The sequence below is a fragment of the Cynara cardunculus genome, assembly GCF_001531365.2.
Source record: "Cynara cardunculus var. scolymus isolate 2C chromosome LG 8, CcrdV1, whole genome shotgun sequence".
NCBI lineage: Eukaryota > Viridiplantae > Streptophyta > Magnoliopsida > Asterales > Asteraceae > Cynara > Cynara cardunculus.
In genome coordinates, this window is record NC_037535.1 from 20,952,773 (window position 1) to 20,965,380 (window position 12,608).

The following is a 12,608-nucleotide window of genomic DNA, read 5'->3' on the forward strand; positions in this document are numbered from 1 at the left end:
TTTCACCAACCCTAGATGGGCCCCACAGCTAGATCCCGCCGGGCAAAGATGCCTATCACGCAGTGACCCGAGATCCGCAAGCATATTGAGCGCGTGTAACCACGCACACCTACCGCGCTTCACAAATAAATAAAAAAACATTTCTTTAGCAATTTTTAAATAAATAAAATTCCAAAAAAATCATAGAAAGTTCATTAATTAAAAAAAAAAATAAGATTTACATTGGTAATGTTTTTAATTATATTATAAGTGAATTACATTTGTGGTCCTCTATTTATGTATGCTTTTCGGTTTTGGTACCTAAAATTTATAAATTATCACCTGTCATCTAGTTTTCGTATTTCAAAGCTCAAACTAGTCCTCCTGTTAATGTGTTGTCTCTGTTCATGATCGTCAACCTCATCCTTTTATCCACTTGTTGCCCTTGTCCTTGTTCCTACTCTGACATCCATCTTTGACTTCCACCACATCGTCATCTATGTCTCTTCACCACTCCGAATTGTTGTCTTTATTCCTTCTCATCTTCGTGTTCATGGTTTTGGTTTTGATGGATCTTGGTGATGTAAATCCACCGAACAAAGATTCAACCTCCCTTGTATTAATGACGGATCTTGCTGTTGTAAATTCGTCGAGTAACGTAGCATCACAAAAAACACAGAGAAAGACTCGAGTTCTTTTCGGGTTTGGTGGATCTTATCTTTCTTCCTTTCTTTCATTTACAGTGATATAACATCCAAAGAAAGGTTTAAGTTCATCAGTTTATGGTGTTTAGGGTTTTGTTTGAATTCGTTTAATGGCCTTTCGTTTGTTTGCTTTAAGATTTAGGAGTTTTGATTTGTATGTATTTTTTTAATTACATTTATTCATGAAGTTGCACAAATATGTTGTTGTGATCATGATGTCGATGATTGATGTTCTTTGGGTTGAGAAACAAGGAGGCATACTGGAGAAACAATGGTTGCAGACTCGTAGTGTGGAAAGATGGCGGAACAACTTAAGTCAATACATAGGGGAGGTGTAGGGGGGGGGGGAGAGCGAGAGAATAGCGGCATGTGGCGGCACTCGTTTGGTGGTTAAGATGTTTTTCTATTTTTTAATCGAAAAAAGAAAGTAAATGAGTAAAATGCCCCCTTAGTTAACCTACTTAACCTAATCTGCTTAGTAAAATGTTTTTCTACTTAACTCTGGATAACAAATGTAATGTTTTTTGCAGGACTGGGTGAAAAATGTAAAAACAATTACGAACAAGGGTAAAAAGTGTATTTTTTTGATATTTTAGTTAAGTTTGCAATTTATTTTGATAAATTTAAAGGAAAAATGTACCAGGTAAAACCCATCATGAAACATGGATATTTAAATAAATTTCCAAAAAATCGTTGATTTTTGGTAAATACCTGAGCCACGCGCCGATGGGAGCGTGAACCCACATTCTAAAATCATATTACAAATAAGCCGCTATAAATAGTGGGCATTCTGCGTCTTTGTAACGGCGTACATTAGAGAAAGACACAGTCACACACAGAAAAAAGGGTGACAAAAGGGATTCAACAAGAGCACCACCGTAACAATGGCGGCTTCAGCTTCATCTAGCCTCATTTCGTCTCGATCACCCCTCAAGTTGACCTCTCTATCTTCCCTCTCATGGAAATTCCCTGTCTCGGTGTCACTCCCGCGCCACCAACGCCGCCGTGCGTCTCAGGTGTTCATCGTTCTCTCGATGGACGCCAAACCTACCGTCCTTGTGGCTGAGAAATTAGGGGAAGCCGGGCTTGATCTTTTGAAAGACTATGCTAATGTTGATTGTTCGTATAACTTGAGTCCTGAGGAGCTCTGCACCAAGATCTCGCTTTGTGATGCCTTGATTGTAAGGAGTGGTACTAAAGTGAGCCGCGAGGTGTTTGAATCGTCCGGTGGTCGGCTTAAAGTTGTTGGACGAGCCGGCGTTGGTATTGACAACGTGGATCTGGGAGCGGCGACGGAGCATGGGTGCCTTGTTGTTAATGCACCGACGGCTAATACTGTTGCCGCTGCTGAGCATGGGATCGCGCTTCTTACTGCTATGGCCAGGAATGTTGCTCAAGCCGATGCGTCAATTAAAGCTGGTTTGTACTATATCCTTTTGCCATTTGAAATTTTCTTGTTGATTGATTAGGTGATAACTCTGTCTGACATTTCGTCGAATAGCTGCCTTGCATGAGGTCTTGTTGCTCCTGATCTAGATCTAGCTTCCAACTTCCGTTTAATTATGGTTTAGGTAGATATAAAGTACAGTTCTATTTCTAGATCGATGAAGATTTACAAATTATATTTTAAAAATTGATGAAACATGATAAATTTCATGTCTTGGCATTTTAGAATAGCTTGTAACTTGCATGAATTTTTTTTACTCTTCTTTTGTCCTTATTGATCTTGTTGGGAAATTCTTTCACTTTTGATCTTGATTGATGAAAATGTGAACTTTTTGTGTTCTGATCTTGTTGGTATAAAGGTGGAGCTTTGGTTAGGATGTAGTCCTTTTGGTTACCTGCATATTTTAACCTGCTGAAAAACGTTGGCTTTTGTTGACTATAAGAATTATGTTTTTTGCTTTATGTGAGGCCAAGTTACCTATGTAATCTTGATGTCAGAATACTCGTTACGATCAAAATGTTATTTTCTTCTAGTTCAAAAAGGCTGTTGATTTTTTGTTGTTGTTTGGAGTCTATTCTGTGTTCGTAAAAACCAATTGCTCGATCTGTAGGCCATATTCTTCTAATAATCATTTCAGTATTCGGGGTCCTGTTTACATGATAAGGGAATTAATGGAAATGGGATTCTTGAAATGGTTGTAAGAAGTGGGAGATGATTATACCGCTTACACATCTAATAGGCTTTTTACCTAATGCTACACTGTAATTTCTTTTTCATGTAAAGGAAGGTTGTTCTTGTTGTGTTATGTTGTGGATTTCATTGTACAAGTTCATGAGAATGTGATCGATGCAGGGAAGTGGCAGAGGAACAAATATGTGGGTGTATCACTTGTTGGCAAGACTCTTGCAGTGATGGGTTTTGGGAAGGTTGGAACAGAAGTTGCCAGACGCGCTAAGGGCCTTGGTATGCACGTAATCGCACATGACCCTTATGCTCCAGCTGACCGTGCTCATGCCATAGGAGTCGACTTGGTGAGTTTTGATGAAGCCATTGCAACAGCAGACTTCCTGTCACTTCACATGCCCCTCACTCCTGCTACATCAAAAATTTTGAACGATGAGAACTTTGCAAAGATGAAAAAAGGAGTTAGAATAGTCAATGTTGCTCGTGGAGGAGTGATAGATGAAGATGCATTAGTCAGGGCACTAGATGCTGGCATCGTAGCACAGGTATTTGTATTTCTGTGTTTATTTTGCAATCCTTGCGAGAATATGATGAAACCCCATTAGACTACTCTTGAGAAATGGTCCAAGTCTACCCGATGTGGGACTCCAACAAATCTTTATTATCTGTTCACCATATCTCATATGTACTGAACTATACTTGCAGGCGGCACTTGATGTTTTCACTGTTGAGCCACCACCAAAGGATAGCAAGTTGATACAGCATGAGAATGTAACTGTTACTCCTCATCTTGGTGCCAGCACAATGGAAGCTCAGGTTTGTGAATGATTGGAAACTTTTTGGTGTTTGTTTGGATTTTATATCATCAGCGTTTAATATTCACGCCTTATGCAGGAAGGAGTGGCCATTGAAATCGCTGAAGCTGTTGTTGGAGCCTTGAGAGGTGAACTTGCTGCTACTGCAGTCAATGCTCCCATGGTTCCTGCTGAGGTACTACCTGCACTTAATTGCTAATCTCTTCTAAGTTTCTTAGCAAGTAACAACTGCTGCACACTGTTCACCAAGTACATTTGGAATGGAAATACACATCTTGAAATAATGTACTTGAAAACCAAACAAACCCGGTAAATCCCACACCGAGGTACGGTACGAGGCTAAGGCATAGGCAGAAAATTTCTCGAGCGGAACATACTATAAAATAGAACAGAAATTAATCATAAATGGTAGTGATTAATTAAATATGACATACTCGTGTTCTTTTTGCAACACCCAAGTGGGGGTTTCATTTTTTTGCCTGCTGTTACCAAAAGACTATAAAAAGATCCAAATATATGAATTTGCAACCTGCAATGCCGCATGGCACTACCCGTAGGTTGCAACCACTTTTTTAGTTAACTAAGGGAGCACACATCAAATTAAAGCTTGTTCCCCCTTTAAGGTTTTTAATTTTTTTTTCTTGGATTGGGACGGTAGAGTGGGCACCCACTAGCCCATGACTAAATCTGCACCGGCCTGAGGGGTAAGATATATGCGAACCTTTTCTACCCAAGAGGTAGATAGGTTGTTTCTGTGAACACCCCCACCTTGTAAAAAAGAAATGAGAGCAGGCTACAGGTGAGAGAGTGTGTTCAACCAAGCACCAGATACAAAAAACGGATGTTTAGTGTTATCATAGAAAATGGATTCTCATACTGTATGTATGAATTTTATTGCAGGTCCTTGCAGAGCTTAAGCCTTACGTTACACTTTCTGAAAAACTCGGGAGGTTGGCTGTACAACTAGTTGCAGGTGGAAGCGGAGTGAAATCCGTGAAGGTGACTTACGCTTCCGCCAGAGCTCCGGATGACCTGGACACAAGACTGCTCCGTGCCATGGTCACCAAAGGTCTGATCGAGCCCATCTCTAGCGTCTTTGTCAACTTGGTGAACGCAGATTTCACCGCCAAACAAAGAGGAGTTCGCATCAGTGAAGAACGAGTGATCCTAGACGGGTCACCTGAAAGCCCTCTCGAGTCCATCCAGGTCCAGATCGCGAATGTGGAGTCAAAATTTGCGAGTGCCATCTCCGAGTCGGGTGACATCACAGTGGAAGGCAAGGTGAAAGACGGAGTTCCACATTTGACCAAAGTAGGAGCATTTGAAGTGGATGTGAGCCTGGAAGGCAATATCATACTTTGCAGGCAGGTTGATCAGCCGGGTATGATTGGAACGGTGGGAAGCATATTGGGAGAAGAGAACGTGAACGTGAGCTTTATGAGCGTTGGAAGGATCGCACCAAGAAAGCAAGCGGTGATGGCGATTGGGGTGGATGAGCAACCGAGCAAGTCGGCTTTAAAGAGGATTGGGGATATCCCAGCAATTGAGGAGTTTGTTTTTCTAGCCTTGTAGAAGAAAGGCAAGTTTTGTGAGATTAATGTTGTCGGATTTAGGATTTGGGATTTTTTCTGGTGTCAAATCCTGCATTTGAGTTTGTGTTAAATTCCTTTGCTGCTGCTTCTTTTTTTTTATGAAATCTATTGCTTCTGAGTCATAAAAGATTTCTTGGATGCTTTTCAGTTTTGTTATATGGCATATTGCCCATCTTCAACACTGAACAATGGTCCACTTAAATACTTATCACCAAATTATTATCTATCACTTATCTTATTGGATAACATTCTCGGTTTTCAAAACAGATTGTTGGTAAGATGTTTTTTACCCGGTAAGCCCTAACTAGGAAATTGTCTTCTACCTCACTTACCAGGTAAAATTCTTGATCATTCTTGTGTCTTTTATCAGGTAAGATTTTAGAGAGGTCTGATAACAGGTAGGGTATGGGTAGGATAAATGTTATACCATTATCTAATTCATTTTAAAATAACAGTTAATAAAACGGGTAATTATCTATATCCATACCCGACCCATTAAACTAGGAGATAACGAAACGGGTAATAGATAAATAGTAAAAAATCATTTTAAACTATAATTAATATGGTTACACCTCAAACATATAAATAAAGCGAAAAGTTCAAAAAATTCAAAGAACTTCACTATTTTGAATGATTAAGTTCTTTAATTATTATTTTTTTGAATGAAAAATCATTAAATTTTCTCATTTTGAATGATCAAGTCCTTAAATTTTTTTTTGGATGAAAAACCCACTTCAGGGCACGCCATCGCTGTTTGTTCTCTATATTGTCCATTGCCGTCATTGGTCCCTTGCCATCAATCTCCCACTTTTGATATATTTTTTCTTTTATTTCTCCCTCTTTTACAACAATTTAATGGAGCATATATAGACATATAAAAAAAGATGGAAAATTGAAAAACAAAAACGATAATAAAAAAGAGTGAGATTGATGGCATGATCTTGTTTTTGTTTTTGGACAGCGAAATGAAGTCTTTCAAAAATTCTACTTGTATATGATTTTCTTTTGAAGAGATCTATGTTGCCACCAATGTATTTTTCATAGGTAACTTCATAAAAATCCAATGTTTTCCGACTTCACTTTTTAGTACTTTGGTTTCCCTTCATTTCCAAAACCACCCCATCCCAAACCATCCTCCGGTGACTCATGTTGTTGTTCAGGTGAAATAGGAACACCCAGATTCAATTAGTATTTATATATTGAAACAAAAATCATTTTATGTTTTGTTTGTTTTCTTTCTAGAAAAAAGGGGGAGTGGAAACATGATGACTGACGCTGATTAGAAATCAGCAGGGAGTGCAAATTGAAAAACAAAAAACGAAAGGAATTGCAAATTGAGCTTTATATTTGATTTGTTTATAAATTGTAAGAAATTGTTGAAATTGACTATTATCATCAATCGGTATCTTAACCTCTATTAATGGCACTTCTTATGTTATTTCAGTCGGTGCGTCGAGATCACGTTCATCCTCGATTATCACGTGTTTTAAAGTATTATATGTAACCACTAAGTCATATAGCACGTCTTTTTTTTTTCTTCCAAAAAAGAGTCGGTCCTCCTACAATTGTGAAAATGCGATTAGAGAACACCAAACATACGTTCTACAGTTTTTATAGATGCTTCTTGTTGCGGAGAGAACTATCTGTTTTTGCAATTGTGTGGCTCAATAAACCAGCGTGACACCCAAAAATAGGGTAAATAAATAATTATAAAAAGACAAGGAAAAATAAAATAAAATTGGGTTTTATCTTATTGATCAAAAATGTAAAGGAAATGCTCAAGAGGGGCCAATTCTGCCATTTTACAAAAGTAATAAGTGAACATGAGGGTTTATATTCACTTGACCAAAAATGTTAAAACGTTATGTAAGGAGGGGGCAAATTGTACACGGGGCCGAATGCAAAGTTCTGAAACACAGAGGATCTGTTTAGCCAAAACGACAACACTATTTGAAATATAATTCTTTATGGTGACTTTTCGATAGTTGGTCTTAGAAAACATCCAATTGGCTAAAATTTTCAACTAAGGAGCCGTTTACCCAACACTTATCCGGTAAGCATTTACCAGTAAAATTCAACACTATCACTTACTTACCGGATAAGATTTTAATCAACAAAAACGGCATATATGCAACAATTTACTCGGTAAGCGCTAACCGTGGTAAGAGTCATCATCCTCACTTACCGGGTAAGACAATTGATCCTTGTCTTGCTCTTACCGGATAAGATTTTTGGTCCTTACCATATTCACCCGGTAAGTTAATGTGACTTGGTAAGCGCTTACCCGGATAAGCGTTTGGTAAACGACCCCTAATACATCAAAAACTTTTGTTTATAAATGAAGAGCATCAGCTATGGGTCATTTGGATTCAAACCACTCGTATTTTTACTGAGTTTTGAAAGAGAGATAGGAACTCAAAGTTCATAGTCAAAAACCTTAGTTTTTCCTCTTTTGGAGGTGACTTTTTAAACCAATCTTCGAGTTTAGTACATGGTTAGCTTTCTTTTTTTAAGAGCTCTATCGAACCCCAGTAATTTTATGTCCCAGATCTTACGTTTCCATGGTCCAAATCAGTGTTCAAAGTTGTTGTGTTTTATGTTTTAGAAACATAAACTTTAAATGAGAAAATGTAACTCATTACTTCATGAAAACTTGAGTTCTCTGTATCAAAATGTTGGTAAAAATGGTACCAAAGGGTTTGGTACAAAAAGAACAAAAGAAAAGCAACAAGAAACAAGTAATTTCAAGTTTGGAAGTAATCAACTTTTTATCCAAACAAACCCAAAAGAAGAGAGGTTTATTCTAAAAACTTAGACCCGCAATTTCTTACAACACAAACGCACCCATAAAGTCCAAATCATACAATATTTAAGAGCTAGTTGGTTTGGTAGTCTTTTAAGCACGTACAAAGATCGCGATTAGGCACTTTGGCACCTTGAAGGTGTCTGTGATCTTGTTATATAGTCTCGTATATGTGACATAACTCGTGCTTATACCAATCACTACCCAATACGTTTCTAAAACATATGAAGCAACAAAAACCGGACTACAATTTGCTCAACTTTTTCCCAAATATTTACTCGACATTGAAACAGATATGCTTTATAGAATTCAATGTCTACTTGCATAACATCTAGCAACCCATGAATCATATTGCAAAAAGCAACCTGAAAACCAACAAAAATGGGGAAAGAATAACCTGTCTTGTGCATCATTCTTCCATAGATTGAGTTTCTGTTGGAGTTTTAGACCCTTTCTTCTTCTTCTTCTTCTTCCGTCCTTTCTTTCCAGTTTCCTTCTTTCGAGCTGGTTTCTCATCAGGAACCGGCTGCGTGCTTTGTAAATGTTGGTGTAAGGCTGCCAATGGATCGGCTTTGAATTCAGGATCATTAAGCACTGTTTTCAATTGGTTTGTCTCTTTCATTCTGATGGAAGAATAAATTCATTACGAAAATGCACATGGACTTATAAAGCTTAAGAGTTCTAAAAAGAAATTGACGAACTTACACAAGTTTTTGCTTTGATTTAGTCGTCACTTTGAAATCAGCGGGAGTTGGTTGCTTGGAAGGCTCTATGTCAGGTAGGAATTCTGCCAGTGAAGTGAGATTGTATGCTTTCAATTTCTTTTGTCTGCTTCTAAGTTTCTTCTTCTGGTACATAATAAGGACTCTTTAGCACCTCAAATGCTAAAAATCAATTACTCTCTTAAATAGGAATGCACATTGCTTAACGGAAGTTGCTACAACATGGTATGCCAAGAACCAAATGATATATAGAAGGCTGTATAATGCAGAAATCATACAAAATAGTGGGGAGGAAAAAACTGTCGATTTAAAACCAAAAAATGCCATTCTGTCACCATTCTTGCTCAGCATACCAAGCAAGTATGGTGGTTTAGTGGAAACTAGCACCTAGTTAGTCATGGATTTGTCAGCAGGGTTTAGCTTCAAGTGACGATATTTTGATGAGCAAAGAAAAAATTCACTCAAAACTTCTTTATCGAGCCTTAGCTAAGATAAAGGAATTTTTCCTATGACAGCCATAGACATACACATGTATTCGCGTGCTTGATGAAAGCATACAAAACCAAACTACATACAAGACTTGCTTCAATTCTTAGATCTAGAAAACACCAGAAAGTTCCACCTATATCTTAATCTATTTTATTGATTATTTTACATAAACAACAATTTAATGAAACCAAGGGATGTGGTGTCGAAATAAACTTCTAGCCTGATTCAGCATCTTTCGTTATAAATATGCATATAAAGTTCAGGATATTACACAAATTTAGCAATTGAATAGTTCAAATCCCAAGTATAGTGAGCAAGAATAATTAAGCTTTCAACTGAATGCGCTTTAGTGAATTATTGCAAGTAAATGACTTGAATTATAGTGACAGTTTTAAGATTAATTAGTAAATGTAAATCCAGAAGGGGGGGGGGGGGGGGGGTAAACTAACCTTCTTGATCCCCTTTTGAGCACCTAAAGCAACAGTTTCTTTAACCTCTGCAAGATAAAAACTCATGTAAAAATGCGGACAAAATGGACAGTCTAGATTTGGAGAGCCAATGCATAAATTCCAGACAGACCCTTTCCACCACAAAGAATGCATGTACACAAGCTTGGATCAAATAATAATTGATTATACATAACATCAGATTCAAACAAGTTCAACAGAAAACAAAGTCAACGTATGATGTTCAGCATCAACGGAACATGTTAAGAAACAACTAGACATGGGTCAACAATACAAAGATAAGGTCAATATGGTAAGAGAATCTACTGAAAAATGTCAAAGGAAGCAAAAAACCAGACAATCCTTTCTAAGAAGTAGTAACTTCACATGACAACAGTCACAAAGATGTGTAGAGCACATTACAGTGCAAGATACGTCAAATTCACTCGTAAGAAATACAAACGGGGTCTTTCTCATGAATTCATCCACATAATTGCTAGTTCAACATCATTGCATACTTATGTGTACCAAAATTAAAATTTTCCTGCAACTATCAGAAGAAGACCCTCAAATATTACAGGTTAAAATCACTAACAAGCTGCAATAGATCATTTTGACTCAGGCGGCTAAGCCCTTTCCAGCAATGTGGAAGAGGAGAGCTTGCTCAGGGAATTCAAATGGGAGACTCTCATACGGATGACTGTCTGTATGATGATGTGCTTGATGCTAAAGCTGCCTATTCTCGCTGAGTTCTAGTTTCAACCCTTGAACTACAGATTGATCACCAGTTAGCTATCCTCTAGTCTCTTTAGGACATCCTGCTAGATTTTAGATACTACATTGCAAACATGAAAACTGAAATATAAACGTCGCCAGATTCTTGAGAATTAAGAAACAAGATTGTAAATCACGGTTGCCATTTTCCCAGAAGCTGGCATTCCAAAGTCCACGGCTATGTACAACTTTCAATGGTACTAACATGCAACCACAAGGGTGGTGCCCGAATGGTTTGAGCTTGGGATCCAAAAGTCAAAAGTGTCCGGAGGTCTAGGTTCGAATTCAAGGAGGAATAAAAATCCACCACGGAGGTTCAAATGTTGTGACTCCGGGCTACGGGTGATCGCCTTGGGATTAATCAGCTAGCATAGCGGTTGGATATTCAGTTAATAAAAAAATTTGGAATTGCCTATACTATATCAATAACTTGGATCTCCGTATGTATGATATATTACAACTTTTACATGCCAAGTTACAAGTACATCACTGTTTATAAGCAAAACTACATTGGTTTTCAGCCATTGCAATGGCAAACTATCTATCAAGGGCTTTCCCACCGGATGAACGAACTAGAAGTAACACTTACTGGAATAGAACTCGAGTTTCTTCTCAAACTTCCGATCAGAATGCTTGGTTTCATCCTTTCTGAAGAAACAAAAAGATTTAAAATACAAATCGAAAGAAGTTCTATAACGTTTCGAAGTATTCAATAACGGATTGAACTTGTATGAAGGAATATCACTTACTTCGAACTCGTCTTTCCCATTCCTGAAGATTTTGGTTGTAATATCTTTGCAAAACCCTAAATTTCGCTGAAGAAGAAAGACGACATCACCGTTGGCTGAGGACTATTTGTGACTATTCCACCTTTTATAGGTTGCATTTACGTTGCATATTAACTCTTGATGGGCCTAAAATCTTAAGCCCAAACCAACTTGTGGCTTTTTTTATCTATCAGAAGGATAATCTTGCAATACATAGATACATAACTTAATTTCAGTATTTTGTTTTATTTTTTCTTATATTGATGTAATGCGGTTTTATATGATTTTGAGAAAGTGATAATATTTTTATTTTTAAATAAAATATAAATTTGAAAATATCATAAAATTTTGAAAAAATATATATCGATATCAGTATCAAATTAATCTTTTTAAAAATTCTTGTATTTTGGTGTAATTTTCTTAATTCAGTTTTTTAATTATAATTTAATTTAGGTTTAGTAAAAAAGAAATTTAATTTAGGTTTAATAATATAATTTTTTATAAAGATAATAATAAGTATTCTGTTAGAACTCAATAATTATCCTAATTATATTTTAAAAAATTATATTTAAAATAAGATGTTTATCTAATATTTGATTATGTTTATCTGCAGTTAGTTACACGAATTCAAACATTGAGCTTTAATAAGTTGTACTTATGCACAATTTACTTGTAATCTTAAATTTTTAAGTAATATGGATCAATAAACAGTACTTCGTGCATAAAAAATCGTTTTTAAGAGTTTTTGTCAAATGCTTTATAATCTATACTATATTATAAAACATTTGAAAACGATTTTTTATATACAAAGTACTGTTTATTGATCCATATTACTTAAAAATGTAAGATTACAAGTAAATTGTGCATACGTACAACTTATTAAAGCTCCATATTTGAATTCGTCTTACTAACTGYAGATAAACATAATCAAATATTGGATAAACATCTCATTTTAAATATAAAAAATATAATTAGGATAATCATTGATAACTAACAGAATATTTAGTTATTATCTTTATAAAAAATTATATTATTAAACCTAAATTAAATTTCTTTCTTACTAAATTATAATTAAAAAAATTTAATTAAAAAAATTACACCAAAACACAAAAACCTTTAAAAAATTAATTTAATACTAATATCGATATCTTTTTTTCAAAAATTTAAGATATTTTTAAATTTATATTTTATTCAAAAATAAAAACATTATCACTTTCTCAAAACCATTAAAACCAATGTTTACTTAAAATTCAAGATTACAAGCAAATTATGCAAAAGTACAACTTATTAAAGCTCGATGTTTTCATATAACTAATTACGGATAAACATAATCAAATACAGAATAAACATCTTATTTTAAAATATAAAAAATCTAAAATATAATTA

At 35.9% G+C, this 12,608-nt stretch overlaps 2 protein-coding genes across 3 annotated transcripts; one reads left to right on the forward strand and one right to left on the reverse strand.

The window, feature by feature from the left end:
- The first annotated feature begins 1,518 nt into the window (after positions 1 to 1,518).
- On the forward strand, positions 1,519 to 5,374 carry LOC112517195 (D-3-phosphoglycerate dehydrogenase 1, chloroplastic-like). The gene is made up of 5 exons (XM_025124553.1): positions 1,519 to 2,102; positions 2,983 to 3,359; positions 3,520 to 3,630; positions 3,709 to 3,804; positions 4,530 to 5,374. The coding sequence occupies exons 1-5, from the start codon at positions 1,568 to 1,570 to the stop codon at positions 5,199 to 5,201; spliced, it is 1,791 nt and encodes a 596-aa protein (XP_024980321.1). The 5' UTR covers positions 1,519 to 1,567; the 3' UTR covers positions 5,202 to 5,374.
- A 2,758-nt stretch (positions 5,375 to 8,132) lies between these two features.
- LOC112516754 (putative ribosome biogenesis protein slx9-like) lies at positions 8,133 to 11,301 on the reverse strand. Of its 2 annotated transcripts, none has more exons than XM_025123969.1 (5): positions 11,205 to 11,301; positions 11,045 to 11,103; positions 9,685 to 9,731; positions 8,730 to 8,869; positions 8,133 to 8,647 (listed from the first exon to the last, which is right to left on the reverse strand). In XM_025123969.1, the coding sequence occupies exons 1-5, from the start codon at positions 11,222 to 11,224 to the stop codon at positions 8,434 to 8,436; spliced, it is 480 nt and encodes a 159-aa protein (XP_024979737.1). In that variant the 5' UTR covers positions 11,225 to 11,301; the 3' UTR covers positions 8,133 to 8,433. The 2 variants fall into 2 exon arrangements, with proteins under 2 accessions (XP_024979737.1, XP_024979736.1); XM_025123968.1 differs by having other exon boundaries at positions 8,730 to 8,872.
- Between the last annotated feature and the right edge of the window lie 1,307 nt (positions 11,302 to 12,608).

What these genes read in the sequence shown, in the direction of transcription:
- LOC112517195 (XM_025124553.1), top strand. Translation starts at nt 1,568, where the DNA reads ATGGCGGCTTCAGCTTCATCTAGCCTCATTTCGTCTCGATCACCCCTC. An exon ending in CGATGCGTCAATTAAAGCTG is followed by an intron (nt 2,103 to 2,982) that starts GTTTGTACTATA and finishes TGATCGATGCAG; the next exon opens with GGAAGTGGCAGAGGAACAAA. An exon ending in ATGCTGGCATCGTAGCACAG is followed by an intron (nt 3,360 to 3,519) that starts GTATTTGTATTT and finishes CTATACTTGCAG; the next exon opens with GCGGCACTTGATGTTTTCAC.
- LOC112516754 (XM_025123968.1), bottom strand. Translation starts at nt 11,224, where the DNA reads ATGGGAAAGACGAGTTCGAA. An exon ending in CTCAAAAGGGGATCAAGAAG is followed by an intron (nt 8,873 to 9,684) that starts GTTAGTTTACCC and finishes ATTATGTACCAG; the next exon opens with AAGAAGAAACTTAGAAGCAG. An exon ending in AAATCAAAGCAAAAACTTGT is followed by an intron (nt 8,648 to 8,729) that starts GTAAGTTCGTCA and finishes TTCTTCCATCAG; the next exon opens with AATGAAAGAGACAAACCAAT.